This window comes from Megalops cyprinoides, chromosome 11 (genome assembly GCF_013368585.1).
Source record: "Megalops cyprinoides isolate fMegCyp1 chromosome 11, fMegCyp1.pri, whole genome shotgun sequence".
NCBI lineage: Eukaryota > Metazoa > Chordata > Actinopteri > Elopiformes > Megalopidae > Megalops > Megalops cyprinoides.
In genome coordinates this window covers 24,488,440-24,509,585 of record NC_050593.1, presented here as the reverse complement: position 1 = coordinate 24,509,585, position 21,146 = coordinate 24,488,440, and the positions used below count along the sequence as shown (strand labels likewise).

The following is a 21,146-nucleotide window of genomic DNA, read 5'->3' as shown; positions in this document are numbered from 1 at the left end:
AGCACAAGCCGACTGCAGCTATATGGAATGAGAATTCATGCTAAACTCAACATACTTTTAGTATGGCCCCAGATAGTGCAACTAAACTGTTTTTATTTAAGAGGGAAATAACATGGTCTTCAGATTCATTCACTGTTCTTTCTAATGTGACAGCCTTGTTTTATGCAACAAGGATAACAAGAGATTATCAAAATTTTTAATTAGAATACCCTGAGAAATGTCATCACGCAAGTCAAAAATTCATTAAGATTTTAAACTTCAGTGAGAAAAGAAAGCAGTCGGAAGCACTAATTACTTTGTTGAAAAAAGTAATTGGGCTGTAAGCTCACTGCCTTCATCCCTCTCCTTAACGTTACTTATTAATTAACATATTAGCAAGTGAAGATTATGCATTTGTTTCTTTTCACAGTTATTACATTTTTTTTCTTAATTACAAACTGTCACACATTAAAACTCCAGCAAGCTACTCTTATGTATGCAATTTATTAGTGAAGCTCCAATCGGTGGCTTCAACACAGACAGACTTGGATAGAACGTAAGGTACACAGAGCTGCAAGGAGACTCTGCAGATGATTGTCTAATCAGAAAGAGGCACATCCATGTATCCAAACAGAAGGATGTGGCTTGATAAGAATCAGTGCTCCTGCTGAGTTGTCACGCTCAGTGCAGACAAAGAGACTGACGATTCATCCCTACTCCCCCATCCACGTTTCTGCATTCCCAGACACCAAGGGAAATGATGGAGTACGTATGTATTCGTTTTTACACTGTGAACTCAAAATGGACATGCAATTCATAGCCGTGATCACATTTTTTCATTGGCGCTTATCAGCATGATCATGTTGATCTGCTGTTGTGATCAGGATGCAAAAACAGAGCCCTTACACACATTCTCATTCAGGGAAACAAAGTAAGCCATTTCCATCTCAGGTGAATAGAAAAAAACCTTATAATCCAGAAATGGCTCAGTTTTAAATTTTGAAATCTCGTTATTTCCTTTTGAATGCATGTTGTATCCTGGGTACACACTTACAGCCTAAAGCAAAGCAGCAAAAACCTGTGATACCGTTCTCTATAGAAAAATCAGTGAAGGCCTAATAATACTGGGGGGAGACGGGGAGATGAAAGAACACTAGAATGTGTTAATGACTGGTCATTAGACCAGCAAACACTCCACCATTAGATACATGATCAGACGAGCGCGAGAGCAGCGGCGGCAGTGTGGTGCCGAGCTGCAGAACTTGGGAAATATGGGGGTGTGTGGAGCTGGCTCCTCCTGCTTGGCTGACCTACATAGGCAGCTTGCCTCGCACTTCCGAGCTCTCCGCATCCCTAACAGACTGATGCGCTTTCTCCTCCGAGCGCCTCGCATTCATTAATTCGTCCCTTTCAGCCTGTGTGAGGTGTGAGAGCTGGCGGCTTCAGCGACTAGCGAGGCTGCAGTCTCTTCCCACTAGTGCGGGGCTGTTCCCTCTGCAGCATCATTTAAAAACCGCTCGTCTCCACTCCTGCCGTAGTGCCAATGTTTCATTCAGCGAACACCGGAGCTACATTCCGCTGCGAGAGGCCAGCCACCCGAGGCCAAACCGGTACTCTGCGCTTAAGAGCCTCTCAGCTCAGTGAATACAGAGGTCAGACAGTTAGGCCTGAGTTACACACGATATGTGGTTTTAAATAACAAAAGGTTAAAGGTATGGTTAGAGGCCAGGTTACAGCTATGCTAATCATGCTGGGGGTAACACTATGAGCTTCATCTATTCCTGTAGATGCTTCAAGAAAAACGCGGAGGATAAAGATAAGTTTCAGTTTGATAACTTACATTTTTTAAATTTTCATGCAAGATATTTTGGTTGTATTACGGCATTACTTCCATTTCACTGAAGGCATTTCATTTAGGTTTGCCATGCCAATAACATGAGGAATAATCAAAAACACATTCCGCAGGTCCAGGTGGAGCACACAATAACAATCAGTGGAAAGCTGGCTATCAAGCCAAGTGTGCAATCTACCAAAAAACACACCAATAACAATCAAAACAGATTACTCAATCATACAACAAACAAGGTGTGATGGACTGATGTTTCAGAAAGCATACTGTATGTTGACAGCTTTTAAAAAAAAAAAATGGACACAAAACGAGCAAGCAAGCTATCTACCTACACTTTATTTCCACGGTTCCCACACCATTTAGCTTTCACCTATCCAGCTCTCCATCTATCTATCTGCTATTAAGGCTCACTCATTGGCTTCTTGGCACCAGAAACGCATAGGCTGTGCTGTACAAGACAACATCCCAAAGTACACCTGGCAAGTTACATTATCTTACATAATCGTTTTTCTGCACACACCACACAACAAGGTTTTCTCCCTGTGTGTGACATGAAGATCCACTCTTTCTTTGTATCCAGCACAAGGCTCAATGTCTTTAATAGCCAAAAGGCACACTTAATTTCCTGCACTTTCTATAGTAAGTTTTCAATATGAAGCATTTTTTTTTTTTTTTTTTACATACAACAGTACACTGTTCATGACATCAACAAAACAAGTCAAACCAGCTACCAGATTTCTTTATTTATTTATTTGAAATCTACTAACACCCTTTCAAGACTGCAGATTCTGACAAGCATTGAAATTTTTCAGGTTTCAGCAAAGATCACTTGGGATTCTTACCATTCCCAGCAGTGCTGAAATTTTGCTCTGATAAAAGTGCTCACATCATCCATACAAAATTTCTTTTGCAAAAACTTTGCAATTAATGGAAACCATCTGAGGCAGGACACATCACGGGAGGGGACGCAGCCCAGCACTGACCTGGTTCTGGGGGAGAGGGGGCTGGCTCTGCCCGTCCGGAGCCTGGCCCTGGCTGTCATTGCCTCCCACGGGAGAGCCACGGGTCGTGGCTGTCATACTCGACACGGGGCAGATCTTTGCAATTTTGTCCGCTTATGTCGCTGTCGCCCGGGGAGAAATCACTGCCTCCTCAATGACGGAGAACCCGCACACGTCTGCGTATGAAAGAACCACCTGAAGCACAGGGCGTTTTGCAGAGACCATTGCATAACCTGAAAGGTAAAACAGGAAGAGTAAGGTTAAGACAGGTGTGCACACAGAGGGACAAAAATTTATTAAAAAATTCAAGCTCAATGCGAGGGGAGGCATAACAAACAGTGTAAACATGATTTTACTTTTTCCCTGAATTAGAATCACGTTAGAATGTCTCAGCACACATCAACATGGATACCAAATATTTTCAAGTTACGGAAATGTATAAATTGGTGTATCAAATATTATTTGCTCAGTTCTGATAAAAAAAAAAAAAAAAAAAAAAACTATGATTTTACAATGAACAGTTCGCAAAGAGACAACATGCGCAAGTTTTTTCACTATGCTGCTATTACAATAGAACGTTCGTTGGGGAGAACAGAAGAGTTCATTCCCAAAGCTTGTTACAGATTAGTTAATAGTACATTCCTACAGTATGAAACATTTACATGACCAAAAACACCATCAACACCTCAAGGATCTGCAAAAGCATATGTAGAATATCTATTCTGTCACTTACTTAGGGCAAGTGAGTTTCTTTCAAAGCTTTAGAAAATGGGATAAAGAAGAAATCAGCTGAGATTCTACGGCCTCCTCGAACAACAACTCCAACAATGGCACACCACCAAGCTAAAAAAAGCTCTCAACAATGCTGACACCTCCAATTCAACTTTCTACATCACTGGCCAAGGGAAAATTATTCTTGTCAATAGGATTACAAGTAGTAGACACTTCCTCAGCTGAGCTATCTCTGCATGTGGTACTGTCTCACTTGGCCTTGTCTTATTACCACTGAAGAAAATTGGAAGTCATTCACAGAGAGGTAGGAAACACACCTCAGAAAGCTAATGACAAAATAAAACTCAAGCTCCAGCTGATCAAATTTAGAAGTCTATCAGGCTCTCTATTTTTTAACAGACACTTGCCCATCCAAACTCAAATTCATGCTGTATAATTCAGTTTGGCTGAATGTGAGCATAGGTCTTTATTCACAAGCTTTCATAGCCTAATCAGTACTCTTCAGCACCATGAACAATCAACTGACACAGATAATGCAAGAGGTTCACACACATGCACAGGACTACAAATGACCAAAAATAAAAAGATCATGACCAATGCAATGTGAATAACAGAAAGAGCAGAGAATGTAAGGTATCACAGGTGCGTACATGGGAAATATTCTGTCATATTTTTACTTCAAACCAGACAGCAAAGAATAAGGTTTACAGAGCAAGCAGATTCTCATCCCATGGTACTGTGACTAGTTTGCAGTCTCATTCATGCGCAAAGCATTCTTTGCAAAGGTTAGTAGCACTCTGTAAACATGAAGGGGATGCCTTAACAAGAGGCAATACCACTGTTTTGCCATATGAGAAAACTCATAATATACTCATAATACACAATAATATTCTCATAATGATTAGAACACTATGTCACACATCATCCACATAAGGATAGTTCTGTAGTAATATCTTACAGTTTCTCAATGACACCGAACAGGACAATACCATTTAAGCCAGGGACCCCATAGTGAAAATTCCCCTTATAAAATCTTGCATTACCAGTTCAGCTATATAGACACTACTCTCAGCTACTTACTATATGTACAGTGTGCATTTCAGAACAAAAATCTTCAAATCTCAAAGCAAAAAGTCATTACTTGTGTTAACGTATTAGTAGCATGCAGGACATTAGACAGTCATGGAAACAACTACATTAACTTCTGAAAAGCCCAATCAACCCAGAAACTGAAATTCTGTTTCTAGAATTAATTTCACAATTCCATCTGTGGCCAAAAATGCTGCATGACAGCAGGGATCCTACCATTATCACCATGCTAATGTATGGTGTTCGGTAATCACAAAAAAAAAAATCAGGACTGATTTTGAAATAAGATAAAGAAAACTATATGGAAACATTTTCATTATCTATAAAATCACTGACAAATCCAAAATCATTTACAAATCCAAGAGAAGGACATAAAGTAACTGTTTCAGTGTAGCTGTTCCCCTGGACAGACTCCATACATCAATATAAAGAAAGGCAGGCCTCTGTCAACAACATGGCTTATGTCTTTACCCGATTGAAAAAGGAGCTGTTGCTTCAATCAGAAAAAGAGCAGCTGAAATAGCACTAACACTTCAGACAGGAGCTACAAAGCTTAAACAGCACGTATGGAAAAATGTCTCCATCCTTGACACAAGGGTTTGATATATACCATACAACCAACGTGGAGCTTTTGACTAATTCTCCTTTAGAGTGCAGACATTTTCTGTGACAACTGATGTATTTGATGAATTACAGCAGAATTAACACTAACAATCCAGGATGACATGAATCACGTTAGTCAGTCTAGGATCTCCCATGGAGAAATCCCAGAACCATCGCTGACAAGAAGGAAAACAGCTCAGATGTTGCCTTTTTAATTAGCAGCTTGGCATTCCGCTCATTTATTTTCCCCTGAATCAGAAATCTACACTCTATAAATGGAACTCTAAGACGCTGCTGCCTGTCAAATTTAGCAAGCAGGAAAAGCAAGCAACACACAGATGGAAAGAATGTCTCCATTCAGCTATTGCATAGCCAGCACTTTCCAAACTATGGATTACTTACTGGGGTAAGCACAGTCCCTAACTGGAGTGTCATTTGGTAGAATGCATACATCCACCCTCTCAAGAATGATATGCAGCGGTTCTTAAAATTAATCATTTGTTCTTTGTTCTACACTGTTCTTTGTCCCACAGGCAATCACTTCACCAAATTTCAACAGAATTTGTCCCGAACACTTTCAGTCATCCTGTTCACAGGGAGAAACAGAAAGACAGGGAGATGAAAACATAGATCTGCTCCACACTGCCCTTTCATACCAAACAACAAAACAAGCTAGCCAGTTGCAGAGGTTCAAAAGCTGTGTTTGGCCTCTGTTCACCATTCACACCAGGCTAAATGTCTGTAACTGGCTGGCATGCTGCCATTCACATTGCACAAGGCAAAGCTGCCTTTAAAGATCTCATGACTGGCATGGCCCTGCCTGTCTTGAGCCTTAATTGAAGCCCTCATCTTTTCTGGAATAGACAGCTGACTGCTAGACTACAGTCACAATTTCTCTTAAGTTTTTTCCTCAAAGCAATTTTTACCCAGGGAGATCAAAGACTCCCCTAGAAACGCAGTTCATCCCACACATCTATACAGTTTTTCACAATTCAAACACTCAACGAATAAAGTAAAACACATTAAACTCATGGAGGCTGATGTGTGTTAAAATTTTAAAGCAACAGCAAGATCTTAAGTCATGAATGAACATTGCTATGCGCTGCATCACATCAGATTGCTGAATGTTTTGCTCATTGACATTGCTGGTGCTTTCTGTACACAGCATTTCATCTCTGGAACTTTAACAGGTCTTTATTGTGCCTCTTTGAGATTTTTATTTGTTGCTGTCAATCTTTTCTTTAGTGCTGGGAAAGAGATGATTTCCTCTCCCCAGCAGGGATCCCATAGTTCAGTGTTATTTATTGCATAACTCCCAGAAGGTGAATCATAAAAATATTTCTAAATCCAGGTCACTTGCACAAATATGAGCACAGTAATATAATCAATCATAAAATGCTGGTGTTGTTACAGCAAAAAGGAATTCGTGATGAAGACATTCTTGTTTAAAAAAAACCAACTAGTAAACAGAAATCAGTGAAAATAAATCCTCTGCCATGAAACGCTCTCACCAAAATCTGTTCCTCTGTGACACCAGCGCTCCATTCCCTACTCTGGAGCAGGTGAATAGGCCTATATGTAGGAAATTATTCTTAACATTTATAGCACCAAACACATATTTACTGTTCTGTAGATGACTAAAAAACAATACTTCTAAGAAGAGACAGAACATCAAGCCAAGTCGCACACTCTTTGACAGTGTCTTTAACTAACCACATAAGTGATTTCAGCAGTTTACATCCACTACACATGCCTGAACACTTAAATTTAGTAGCTTTACTAAACAAAACGTGTACAGAACTGCATAAAACTGAATTCCTTCACAAGCCGTATTCAAGTGCTATCAAACATCATCTGCAACTATTTTACAGGCCGCTTTACTCATTTACATTCTCTTCTCATGGGACTGTTATGAGTATGGTGAGAGACATTTCTGTGCATTCATTGCTACCTACAGATCATTCTGGAAACCTATTATCCACTCTGGGTGTCATCTCCATGCCAACTTCAGAGGCCTGGGTGACAAATCTATCAAAAGAAAGCAGGCAAGGCACAAATTCATACAATTTACCACAAAGAAAAGTAAGTATTGCGAACAAGTAAATAAGAAAAGCAATGACAATACTACACCTCATAATTTCCACTTACTACTGATTTTTCCATTCTGCTTTTAAATTTTTGCACACATCAGCCACACTGTAGAGCACTGCATGCTACTTGCACTTACTACTTAACTTTCCATTTGCTTTTAAATCTTGGCACAAATCAAGGACATGTTTGAAACTGGAACATATAGGTTAATATAGTGTGGTAGTATAAGTGGTTGAGAAGAATGGTCATACGTACAGTACCTCTTACATTTTATTTAACCATTAACAGAATTATCGTAAATAATGAAACATGTAATGATTGTCGATAAAAGTTGTTTCATATTTCAAGGTGAAAAAATCCAGGTTTTACAGATTAGCTTCAGGCCTCATCAATTTTCTAAGGGAAACACTGCTGTTAAAAGCGAATTTTGAAAAAGTCAAGATTATTAAAGCAAGGGGGACTAGCCACACAAGTTCCACTGGGCTGGTAAAGGGCCCGTTTACCCATCCAAGGTGGGCTGACAATACGAATAGCCTATGTTGTTGAAGTAGCAGTTAATGATATTAGGTATTGGCTCCTGACACTCAGATGACCTCCATCAATTCCTGAGTCGTCCAGCCTATTTGATAATCTGCCAGACTCAGTAACAGGCTGAGAATTTGTGACCCCCCCCCCCCCCCACTCTGTTCCAAGTATAGCATCACAAGACAGTGCTAAATTACCACAATACTGTGCACGTGGCTATTCTCAGACTATCTGGACCAACACTTTGTGTCCATGTTTCCTTACCTTTATGCTGCCAACAGCTTCTCACTTCCTTCAATAAAAGGGGGACAAGTTTTAATCTCTCTCTCCATCCAAGAAGGAGAGACAGGGTACTTTTTCCAACAGGTCCCACAATGCACAACACAGGTGTGGAATGCTACTCTTTCTCTTGGTTATGAGACCTTGATCACACAACCCTGTTTGTTACACCCAGCAAACAAAGGATAGGGCATTTACACATGCCTGGATCAGGTTACACGAATGCAGTTGCAGCTCTTTTGAATTCGCATTAGCTACAGGTTAACATTAGCTCACTTTCTGGTAAATCAAGGCAAAAAGTGGGACAAGCTAAAAGTAGGCATGTTTCTTGTGATGTTCTGGAATGACTAAGATGTTTTTGTTGACACAGCATTTTACTGTGTTACAGCAAGATACATAAGAAAACTAGGGAAAGAAGTATAAAATGTATTAGGTGTATTCATTGCAGACTGATGCTGTAATGACTGAGAATAGACAGTGCTCTTTTAGTAGTAGTAGTTGTTTAGATGGAATTGCCAATTTAAGGCAGAGCCCTACATAGGATGATTTGTTTCATGCTGCTTCTGCGCCTTTCGACCACCTCCCACCCAAGTCATCTACTTCTAGTCCTGCAATGTTGTGAAAACATGTTCCATGCCTCCCTGAAACTGATCGGATTCCCTTCAAGCTAAAAATGTCAACAGCATATCTGTGATTTCTACCAAACCACTTAAACTAGATCCAAAATAAATATACAGGCCACTGCTTCCCATTACATTTTAAATACATAATTACCACCCTCTTTTACCTGGATTCCTATCTCTCATAACTTAAACACTGTAACTGCATGCAGCTGTAGCTGATAATTATATTAATTAAATAGCTATATAGAGATGACTACAGGATTCATTTCTGTATACATTTAAACCTCTGAATCAGTTCTTAAAAAGTACAAACCTCATTTTCAATTATCACATTCACAATACTTGAATAGAAGAAAAACATTTGATTTATTTTCCAGCCCTCAGCAGGGAGACTAAGGATTCTGTCCGCAATACAGTTCTTACTGTAGCAGTATTGATCTGTATGCACTCAAAAACTTCAACAATGTTGTTCATAGCACAAGCACTGCAAATGCTCAACTTCGACTATCTGCAAGCACATGTAATAATGTCAGTGTTGCCATACAACATTCACTGAAGCCATAAAAAATTTTGATACCTCAGTATACTTCTAATACATCTAGGTTATCTGAAGGGTGCATTGCAGTGACTTCCAGTTCCAACCAAGGTGAGAAAGATATTATTACCCAACTTTGTCATGGTTTCCAAAATGTTACAAGGCCTACTTCCACATGTAATGGCTTCATTATATTGCATTTTAGTAGAAAGGCCAAGCTGGTAGGCACATAACGGACTCAAACATCTTTGCTCCAACCCAACATCTCTACTTGACAGTAAACTGCAGCAAAGCCAGCTGGTCTGCTGTGAAAAACAAAAAAAGGAAATAACCTCAGCTGTGAAGTCAATAGAAGGTGAGGCGGCCTCATCTCCCAGTTCCCTCAGGACTCTAGCAGGTGGCCAGTTTCCCCCCCAACTACTGCCTTCTTTTCACCATTGAAAAGGCCATATTATATTTATTTATGATCTGAACCAATCAATGTCGACAATTTCATGATGGTCTAGGGCTTCAATTCTACATAAAGCGTAATTGATTCACAATCCATTTTAATTACACTTGCCTTTTTAATTAACTTTCCAATGTCAAAAAACAATGTTGTTTGTGGTGGTGGTGGGGGGGGGGGGGGGGGGGAAGAAATAGCTGACACAAAAACCCATTTACTGAATCTAAGAATACAATTTCTTCATACAGGCTATGTTTAGCTCCAATAAAACAGGGATGAAACAAATTCAGATAGAAGCCAGCGCTGTGCGGTTTCAGATAGAATACTAATGAAGAGGAACAATGGGGTGTCCAGTTGAGTTCGGAGGGCTGGCTGTTTGGATGGTGTAATGTGCAAAGGGACGAGATGGTACAAACAGGACCCTAGAGCGCCACAATTGCTGACTCAGTGGCCACTGCGTTCCTATATTAAGCCTTGTTTTTGTTAGCCTGATTCCAGCAACGCCTCAGCCTGGCAACCTTCACAGCGAGTTTCCACGGAAGTCAGGTGCACCTGAGCATGGCTTCTCCCTGTCGTTGCCTACCATGTGCTTGTTCTAGTCAAACCGTGCGAGGCGTAGTCAGCTTTCAATACGTAAAAATGGGGTAAGGTGCTCTAACTAGAAGTAGAAAATCAAGGACACTGACCTTTCTAGAGGCCAAAGAGCAGGGAGTTACAGAATAAAAAAAAGCGCAATGCAAATGATGTAATGCCACAAACAGAAGCTGAGGATGAGGAATTTATTGTGCTGTGACATGAGAACAGAGATTACTCAGTACACAAAGTTAAACAAGGAAGCACTGAGTTGAAAGAAACCAGCCAGACATTGTAATAAAAACACTTTTGACATTCCTGGACTTCTAAGTAAGCACTTTTAACCTTACAGAGCTCCACCAGGGTACAACACAAGTTTGGCAATTGTTAATTTGCATCTACAATCATAATGTATGTACTAGGTACAAAATTAAAATGTATTTCTTGCCCCAATATGCAATCAAAGCTTAATGTGATATGCACCCACGTAATAGGTTTCCTTAATTATCATGGAATTGTTATTCTGAAACAATTTCTTAAAGGTTCAGTAAGTTAATGAACATAATACATACTGTGACAATTTGAAAGACGCGACATAAAAATCATGATGCTAGTGGTTGACTACAACTGTTCAAATAGATTGGAATCTAAGTTTGTCTGGGTGGCCACCTCTGGCTCTGAGAAACCAGCTTTTGACATCAGGCGTTTAGTCACAGTGGGATATGATGGAAATGTTGGCTGGCCTGACTGCTGGATGTTTTCCAGAACACATCAGAGCTGAAAGTAAGGTACTTCCATCCAAACGCTTCAGCTCAGTCAACCTCATATCCAAGCCTGGACAAATGTTGACCCTCTAAAATCAACAAGAACTTCATGCATTGTATATTAGAACTGCAATTTAAGCTCTGAGGTATTCAGATCAGTAAAATGGCAATCATATCCATTTCTTGAATATCCTTCAAAGCCCCCCACCTATTATAATATAAGCAATATCTCTACAACTACCAGAGTTCATAAAAATTGGTGGCGTTCATACAAAAGTACAGAATGTTATAGCAAACTCTCAATGAAATATTAACATTCAAAACGTGTATATATATATATATATATATATATATATATATATATATATATATATATATATAAAACATTCATAATCATATTTTTGACATGAGAAAAATGTTTAGACACTTTTCACACAGTTCTCAACAAACAGCAATGGAAAAATATATCAGGGAACACCAAGACACCAAGAGCTTTAATATGACAGCAAGATCATGTCTGCATTTTATATATCAAAAAGTGTCTCTTAAAGGCTGTCTGGGCAGCCATACAAAACTGCCAAAATATACTACTTCAATTAACCAAACCTCAAATTACTCTTAAGCTGAATGAGAATTTTTCTCTAGGTTCTCCACATAGAAAACATGTGCCAACAGAGCATCTGAAAGGGTCATTCAACACTCAACAGAACAGCAGCCTCACTGCAACACACATTACATGCCAGCAAATCCACAGTGCATCTTGATAGGTTATTATAGCTTCATATTAATGTTATTTTTTCATTTTCTTAATCACAACTTTTATTTACAATTTTTTAAATATAAAATTTCCAAAATGTTCATAGAAAATTAAACGAAATTAAGCAACCTGTCTATCTTCTCTAAAAAAACATCACATCTCCAAGCCCTAAAACTTGAAAAATTACTGATTGTGTGTTAAATGCACACACATAATATTTTATTAGGCCTAATATTTAAGGAAATCAGCACTGCCAAAATCTGTAATTTAATGTTGTATAATATGTATGACAGTTTACCAGCATTACTGAAGCTTCTAAAGTGCACTTTGTCCAGATGACATCCTTCCTCTCAACATCGAATGAGGCTACGGCTGAGCTGTTGCTTTAAGGCTATGGGAGGAGGCAAGCAGAACAGTGCGTACGTCTCGGATAGCTAAAAGCAAGGGTGTCAGATTCAATTCCTGGAGGGACTCTGTTATGCTAGTTTAGGTTCTAACCAATTACCCTGGTTTCATTGATCCAGTTAGCTAATTGGTACACAATGTCACTGGTGCGTGTCCAATGCCACACTACAATGAACTCGATCATGCCGTATCAAAATGCTGACTAAATAATAAACAAAAGCTGGAATAAAAGCAAAGCGCACAGGCATTACAGGAACTAAGATCCATGTCTTTAAAACCTGAACAAGGCTGCACACACTTTACCTAAGATTCCAGATGTGCAGGGTGAAAATTTTGCAGAAATATCCACTTCCTCCCCTTTACCCACAGCAACAGTTGAGAATTTGCTCTGAGTAGACTTCCACTCAGAGTAGATCAAGACATCCAAGGTAATTTTGCATACTCTCTCTCTCACACACACACACACACACACAAATACATATACAAATACATACACATACATACGACCAACCACTAGTTAGTAAATAAAACTGGAAAGTCCACAGGAAAATGCAAACTAGCCTCGGCCAATACAGCAGTGTTGCATAAACTAAGCTAAAGTGATATTTAAAGTTAGCAAGGTCAAAAAATAAAGTTGTTGCAGTTTTAGTGTTTCCCCCAGAACTGTTGTGTTGCTCACTCTGTAATAACACAAAAACGTAACAGTGGTGTTCTGATCTTTCAGATAGTAAACACTCGGACACTGATCAGACCGATCACAAAGCACCAATGGAATGAACTGTATATTTTTAAAAATATATATTTTATCAATGTTGTAATTACCTCCTTACATTGCAAAAGGGGGTGTAATGCTAAAGCAATATTGCACAGAAGGCTACGATAAACTTGGATATTACTCGTTTGTGCATTGGTTTAGGTATGAGGTACATCCCGGAAATGTTTAGCGACAAAAGGAGCAACAATTAAGTGAAAGGAAGAATCAAACTCTACAGATCTTGCAATTGTTCCAGAATGGTCCTGAGCTGCAGAGAGGAGCACGGATCCTAACAAGTAATAACACATGCCCATCAACTCAGGCCTGTATGTGTTTAGAATGAGTATATTTGTGCGAGTTCCCCTTCTTTTAAGTTTTTTTCGGCTTGCTTTCCCCCTTCAGTGGTTTGAAAATTACATTATCACCACATACATTTTAGAAGTCAGTACACTGGGAAAGGTCATAACCGTTTCAGCCCTGTATAATATACAACATATCAAATGAAATATTACAACTGCTGTCCCTATAACATGTGCGCCTGTTTCCTGGGTCAACCAGTAAGGTGCATTTCATCTTTTGACCCCTAACTTGATGAAATCAAGGGAAATGTCATGCTAAATGCTGTGTCATCATTCATTGAGCAATCACCAAAAACATTTTTTGGTAGGAAATACTACATCCCATCACAACAACCATCACAGACTATCAAATGCATAATCAGCTAACTGAACATGTAGGATCATCATCATTAGGTTACAGTCAGGAAACTTATGATGAAACCAAAACAGTAGCACTGTGGCATTTTCAATCACCAAGGACACCGGACTGTGGAATTCGGATAATTCTGGTCGTTTAAATTCAGTGACAGAGAGCACGGAATGAGAGACACCATTGCTGCAGTAGAGGTGATCAATTTCATCTTAAGGGGTGAAATTATGGAATATGTTGCTGAGGGGTCAGGACTGAGCCCCACTTTCACAAAGCTTTGCCGAAATGCCAGAGACCTCCTGAATTAAAGGCATCAAAAACGCATTATTACTGAACAGCATTTACCCTTTTTGACATAGTACAACTCCTTCCACAAATGAAACAATGTTTATTAAATGAGCCTATCTATGTATCAGCTGATGAAATGAATTTCCATTTCCTGATCAGTCTCATCCCTGCAGACGGCCAGTCTACACCATCTCCACATGAAATCGTCCAGTTATCAACCCATTTTAGGGGCAGCAGAGCGCTCCATTGCTCAGGGGGGCACAGAATGATGACCTCTCCTCTCCTCCACGTGGCTATCAGGGGTTTGCTCAAATACACAGGGTCTAAATACACCATCAAGCATGTATTGATAAAGCACTTTTCCCCAAACAGGGACAAGACAAGGCAACATACAAGGATTAGTACATGACTAGTCCACTGAGCCGGTTAGGAAGACTTTCACTGAATTCACAGCAAACTGCTGGAAACAATATACAGCTGCTGTGGATCTAAACCATAAACTCAACAAATGGCTTAAAGATACCATAGGAATTGTCTTTAAGGTCTCATTCAGTCTTTATTTTGTATACTGCGAGGGAAAAAGGCCCACATCCTCAACATTTGCAGCAGCTTTGCGGTAGTGAAACTGAACAACAGCATGACATGCAGGTGGCCGCTGTGTTCTGAGATGTGCTAGCAACAGCTGTTGCTGCTTAACTGAGCTTGTTCTCCTGGGCAAGCATACCGCTCTTCTATCCTGTTTCTGTAAGGGCTATACACACTAACATCTCTTTTTGCTGAATGAGGGACAAATAAAAATTTACTAAATATATAAAATTAAAGATAGCAGAGAGGAAAATATTATTACTATGAAAGGATGTTGTCATCTAATGCAAACAGTTTCACTACAGATCATATTCAAAGGCATTGCTAAATGCAATTTTGAAAGCAGGTGTGTTGATTCACTTGGGGCAAAGCAGTGATGGCCACAAGAGATCAACAAGTTTTTTTTTTTTTTATGAACTTGAGCTATCGATCACATGGGATTCCAAGCCATTTGATGGGAATTTGAATCACCTTATGTTGTAGGCATTACGCAGGTGTTAGATGAGAGGTATCTCTAAACTCTTCCTCATTCAAGCACAGATTCATATGAGTTAAAAGCATCAAGCCTCAGCAGTGTTTCTGACTGAATGACATGGTATTGCCATCAGAAACAAAACATGTTAACGCTGTACTGCTGGTTGTACAGTTACAGTCTCAGTTTCAGCCTTCAGAAGTTCATGCATGGCAATGAAACCTGTACACATTACATTGTTCACATCACAAGAAAATCTAATTACGGCATGCATTCATACAAGCATTAATTACCAAGGTCATTAAATTTGAAATCTGACTGCTCTCAAACCTATCCACGTTACTCCTATCAAGGTCACTGCTCAGGGTAAATAATGTTGAATTTTAAACGAAGCTTTTGCAATACTGAAATATGCATGCTTTTAAGGGTACTGTACCTGTGCACAGACTTTCAAGGCGTTCTTAGAAGGGTCAACATTAAAAAGTATGCCGATTTCACGATATACAAACGGCTTTCTGACATACCACTAAAATACAAAAACAAGAAATCTGATCGCTATTTTTCCCAAATTAAGCACAGGTAAGCAACAGTATCACCTCTCATGGCTTTTCCACTCTATCATATAGTAGCCGGCCCTGGCAATGACAATGAAGATCAGCTGACGGCTAGTAGAGGTCTCCTGGTAGGAGAACAGGTAATACTAGTCAATCGGAGGCATGACAGTTTTACTACAGATGAACCTACAAATAATACAGCTTTGTACATTACTGGTTAATCACATCGTAAATAATGTCCCATCGTATCACTTAATCACACACATGCATTATCGTGAAAAACATACATACAGTAGCTAGCTAGAATTTAACAGCTAACGACAATTCACCTTTCAACAGATAATCATGAACTTCAAATGAAAAGGGACGCCTATGGACAATAACAAATCTAGTTAGTTAGCACTGCAACAACCTATTTGTTTTCTATAACCAGGTTCGTTAATTGAATTTAAAATGGCAATGGATTAAATTAGCTTGACTTATTTTAATTCAGATGTGATAAGCCCTCAGGTTGCTAACAGGCATCTAGGAAGAACACTGTAGCAAACGACGGCTAGCGTCCGTCTCAAAATGGTCTAAGCTTAGCTAGCTAACTTTGCTAGACAGTTTAAGTACAGCCAACAGGCTGCTAACTGGCTAACTCTACGGATAATTGCCTTTATTGTTCCATTTCTACGATGACAGTGTGCGTTCAACTTGCTAGATAGCTGGTCCTGTACACACAACTAGTTAGCTGGCAAGCGTTTAACACAGCTAGACAGACAGCGAGCACTGCTAGGCAGCTAACGTTACCCAGCCATGTTGCGATCCACCCCAACTGAATTCCTTTCTTGAGACAAGGACGGAAATGACATTAAACACACATTTATAGAGCTAGGTAGTTGACTAACGTTAGATAGTGTGTGTGTTTTAGGTACTGTAAAATACAGACTCAAATCGCCTTTTTACTTAAGTATCATTATAACAGCTAACGTTATGATACCAACCCTTGTTTTCGGTTGCTAGTAAGCTACCTGGCTGTTGCTAGCTTGTTCTTTCGCAAAACAAAAGATTATAAAACCTACATAAAACAAATGCACACCATACTTTGGTATTTACATCGAATAGCTATCCAATGTAGTTTTATGTAGGAATTAAATTTCAGGTATCATTATCTACCCTTTTCCAGCTAGGTCTACTATATTTCACTTTCAAGCAAAAGTATTCACAATAAATTCACAAAGGCCTAGCTTGCTAACTGTTAGCGTATTTACAGGCGTAGTCTGCAGGCCTGCTAGCTAGCTAGCTAGCTAGCGAGCTACTTTTCCACCATCGCTCCACCTCAGTAATGGCGTTCCACTCCACAACCAACTCTTAGCTAATTCATCCGACACAAGAAACAACAGTGTGGTAGTGGTGGATTGAGAAAGGCCTGGATGAGTCTATCTAACCATTCAGTTGGACTGACATCTGTACACAGTTAACGCCACAGAATTGGATCACCAACACTCTCTCACAGCGAGTTGGACACAGATTGGGAGCCGTCAGCCATTTTCCTTCATACAGTAAAAATATAGCCAACAACCGGCTTTTGCACAGCCATACACATCACCCATTCTGTCAACATCTGCCAATATCAAGGGACAGTTCAAGCCGCTTCCCGTCCAAGGACAATCCTCTGTTTATGCACACCACTTAACGTTTTTAAATGACATAAATAATGACAAAGAAATAAACACAAACTAGCAAGCTAATATTAGCTAGCTAACATTAGCTAGATACTTACCAGGAATTAGATATGACTTCTTCTATTCACTACTCCAGAATCTGATCCAGTTAAGTGAAGACTGAATTCATAAATGTCTCTTCTGTGAGTGTAAGCGACTGTAATCTGTATGTAAATATGAGCTCGCTTCCTTTGATTTTGTCTGCTCTTGGGTGTTTTTCCTGCGTCACCAGCAGCAGCCCCCCCAGTCTGGGTCCGATCTCTTGTCAGTTCAGTCCTAGCCAGTCAGTCACTAGTTCGTTTCAATATGGCGGCAGCGCAGTCTCCGACCGAATGCCGCTTTAATAACAACGGACAGCGCGTACAAAACTACAAAACGGCTTTCCAGAATCCCAACGGTTGACAAGTTTTTCCAACGGACAAAGTACGTAAATTGAACTTGCTGCTAGTGATGGAGAATTCTCGCAGCACTGTGGTTCTAGGCCGATGCGGGCTCACGCTCCAGTTTTTCTGTCTGTTCTTACACCTAAATACAGAACGGCGCTGCTGTGTCTCACAGTAAACCATTCGTACCGCCTCCTCCCATGACGGGTCTGTTCCGCCTATTCCAGGCTTATGAAACAGAAGACATTTTGGTTCTTTGCCGGAAACTGAAAATCCAATGTGGCCAGTCTTCTGCGCCGCATCTGGTGTCTGTGGCTTGTTGTTGTCTCATCCTCACAGGAGGGCGGCAGTGGTGTGACAACATCCGAATGATGATCTCATTACAGCTAGTTAGTTACAGTATGTCCAACCTAATGTTAGTCTTAAGAAGCATTCTCCCCAGCAAGATAGTGGTTAGCTCTTCAAATAGCAAGGTGCACTAGTTATCTTAGTACACTTAAAATTCACAGAACAAAATGTACCACTTTGAATTATTACTATCATTAAAGTAATTGTCAAGAGTTGGCAGTAGTTGAATTAACTGTGACGATGGGGTTATTTAGAGGCATTTAGTTACTTGTACAGCTCTTACAATAAAATGGTCTACTCTGTTAAATACTGTCTAGCTAAGGCGGATAATGAAAGAGAAGCACCCATTGCACCTGACTCTGCCTAGCCTAGTGTATAATAGTGTGATACATAATGCATGTTGTACAACAAGCCACAAAATATGCTACACTCCAATGAACAAACAAATAAATGTCTGTCTCCAGAAGTCTATTCCCCATGTATAAATTCATAAATTCGCTTTACCTGGCTGTCCTGTATCTGGGTAGGATGTTTTTGCTCCAGAGCTGAAGCAAGAAAGGTTTTAAGGGCAAAATGGTGATTACCATGAAGACTTAAGTCAATCTAACATTAGTGCATTTCCCTCTTATGTCCTTTTTTTCCAGTTATAGAAAGCAATCACTTCTCCCCAGGTTCAGTGGATCTTAGCTGATCCCCAATTTACAGATGAATTTCTCAAATAAATACATTTGCTATTTAATGAGCAGTTAGTGCTCACTATGTACCTTTATTATTCATTACACAAGTATGTGGGCCAACGAGAGCGTAAAAGGGAAATGTTGTGTCTGTTCTAGACAATCACAGTCAGAGCCTGGATAGCTTTGTGTTGGGAGGTAACTAGTCTTGATGTGCCACTTCATGTAAAATATGCATTAGCGCAATGTAATACTTAGAAATAATGATGTAAGTGTGATTTGTCTTTTCTTTGGGTTAATGCTTTTCTCTGGGTTAATATTAGCAGGTCTTTTTGGGGTATACAATATTATGTTATCATGGTGTCAGTGTACAGTTTTCTCTGAAGATCTCTTTTATTTGTGGCTCTCATTACCTAATCAGTTGAAAATAATAATTCCGCTTGTAGTTTAATTTGGGTCTTGTGATTTATTTGACACACTTTTTCCTATGGACATGAAAAGTCTTGCAGAAGATGTTGTCAAGAAGCCTTGCCATTCTCTCAACAGGTTCTTTTTCTTTTAATGCATTATCTGAATCTTTGGGATGGCAAAGTGAAAGGACAACAGGTCAACACAAGGCAGTTAAGGTGAAAGGGGAACAGTGTGGTCCCAGTGTGGTGGAACAAGCTTCGAATGGCGTTTCCCATCTTCTGTTGCAAACTGAAGACTGACCTCGGCTTTCAACACGCAAACATGAATTCTCCTTCCATTTGTGAGGAGTTTTACTGTATGTTGAAGTCTTGCTACAGGGTATGTTATTCTTTTGCTGTTAAGTCTGTTATAGTTTTACTACCAGGTATATTACATTGCCCGTATGTGTTAAAGCACTGTTTGTGGCTGACACATGTTTGAACCTGGTCAGTTGTGTCCTGTATGTCCAGTGTATTAGATGTACTTTGCACTTGCACTCTGTGAATCATTAGATTTAACAAGTAAAATGTAAATGTAAAAAAATGATCAAGAAGGAAACAGGTGAGATTTGGAGTGGTTAAAATGGTGGGAATATATCAAGCAAGAAGCATGATTTAATCAGTAGGGAAAAAATGAGACTGAGAGAAAACAATGGGCTGTCTGAAGGGAAGTGATTGAAGAAGTCATGGGAGTATAATGTGAGAGCCAATGAGAATAAGCCATCAAATATTTTTGAAAAAGCCCAAAAACCCTTGGGTTACTCCTGTGGAGAGAATGGTGAACAGAGAAAGAGACCATGTCCTGGAGAATGAGTGTGAGCAACAAAAGAGATCCATAGATTACAAAATATGGAATAAAAATGAGGGATACAGTGTCAACATAGCAATGATGACATAAATAATTCTATGTTGTGCCAGCTTCCTCTGTTGCCCTGTAATATTAAATTGAGGTAAATCCAACAGCTCACACAGATAGTGTGGATCCAGGTCAAAGCTATGCAAATGCCAGCAACATTGTCATTGCTGGCATCAGCTGACTGCCTTTATTTCCTGCTTCCTGCATTCCATCATGTGAGGGAGAAAAAAAGACAGAGGAAGTATTTCAGGATGCTCAACACTTAATTTTAGACGGACTGCAGCCCTGCTATGTTGGCGGAGCTCCTCAGGCCTTAGATTGCTCCCGGGGTTACAGAGAGGAAGGATAACACCAATGCACGTATCACAGTGTACAAATTAATTGTGTGATGTGATCAGACAGACCTTTGTAGCACCAAACTGGCCTGTATGCGACAGTGGCACTCAGGTGCCCTGGTCTTGCTGTGAGGGCTGGATCTAGGGAGAGGAGCACAACTGCTGACTCACAATAGTAGCCACAAAGCAGCAGACAACCAGGGGAGGATTAACCCTTTCTGTGCAGGTTTCTTCTTGTGCTGCCACGTATTTGTGGCTTTGTATAGATGCACAACACTGTTCCAATCCTCCTTTGGGTTCCTTTTGTCTAGTCTTGTGTATAATAAACCACCAAGCTTTTTTGGCCACAACACAGAATCACAGAGAGCAATGTCCACAGCTGTTCCAGGAAACCCATTCTAGCAAATCTACTCTTTTCAACCCATTTTCCAGATAAATATCCCAATCTTTGGGCAATTGGTTTTTGCAGTTTGTCATGTTACAACTGACAGATTCCTACAGCATTAACTATCATCAACACGACAGTTACCTGCATTGCGGATTATTATTCTGTTTGACAGATTTTTGTAGGTTTAATCAATGAAGGAAAAAAAGGGGAAGAGAAAATAAGGATGGAAAGGATGTAACCATATTTCACTTGCCCAAGCAACTGAAAAGAGCATGTTTTTCTTTTAGAAATCCCCATGGAGTTTTTAGCATCAATCCTGCCAAAATAATCTACGGTATTTTCCCTGATTACAAAACCATGTGTAAATCCAGTTTTGGCAGGGCTCTATTATGATAA

At 39.8% G+C, this 21,146-nt stretch overlaps 1 protein-coding gene across 7 annotated transcripts in view; it reads right to left on the bottom strand.

The window, feature by feature from the left end:
• The window catches only part of LOC118786272 (probable ubiquitin carboxyl-terminal hydrolase FAF-X), a 47,465-nt gene extending 29,463 nt beyond the window's left edge, over positions 1 to 18,002 (bottom strand). For all 7 annotated transcript variants that reach the window (XM_036541397.1, XM_036541398.1, XM_036541401.1 and 4 more), the window contains exons 1-2: positions 17,377 to 18,002; positions 2,812 to 3,062 (exon numbers count right to left, since the gene is read on the bottom strand). In XM_036541397.1, coding sequence (XP_036397290.1) covers positions 2,812 to 2,907 — 96 coding nt within the window. In that variant the 5' untranslated portion in view covers positions 2,908 to 3,062; positions 17,377 to 18,002. The remainder of the gene's footprint in view (positions 1 to 2,811; positions 3,063 to 17,376) is intronic.
• Between the last annotated feature and the right edge of the window lie 3,144 nt (positions 18,003 to 21,146).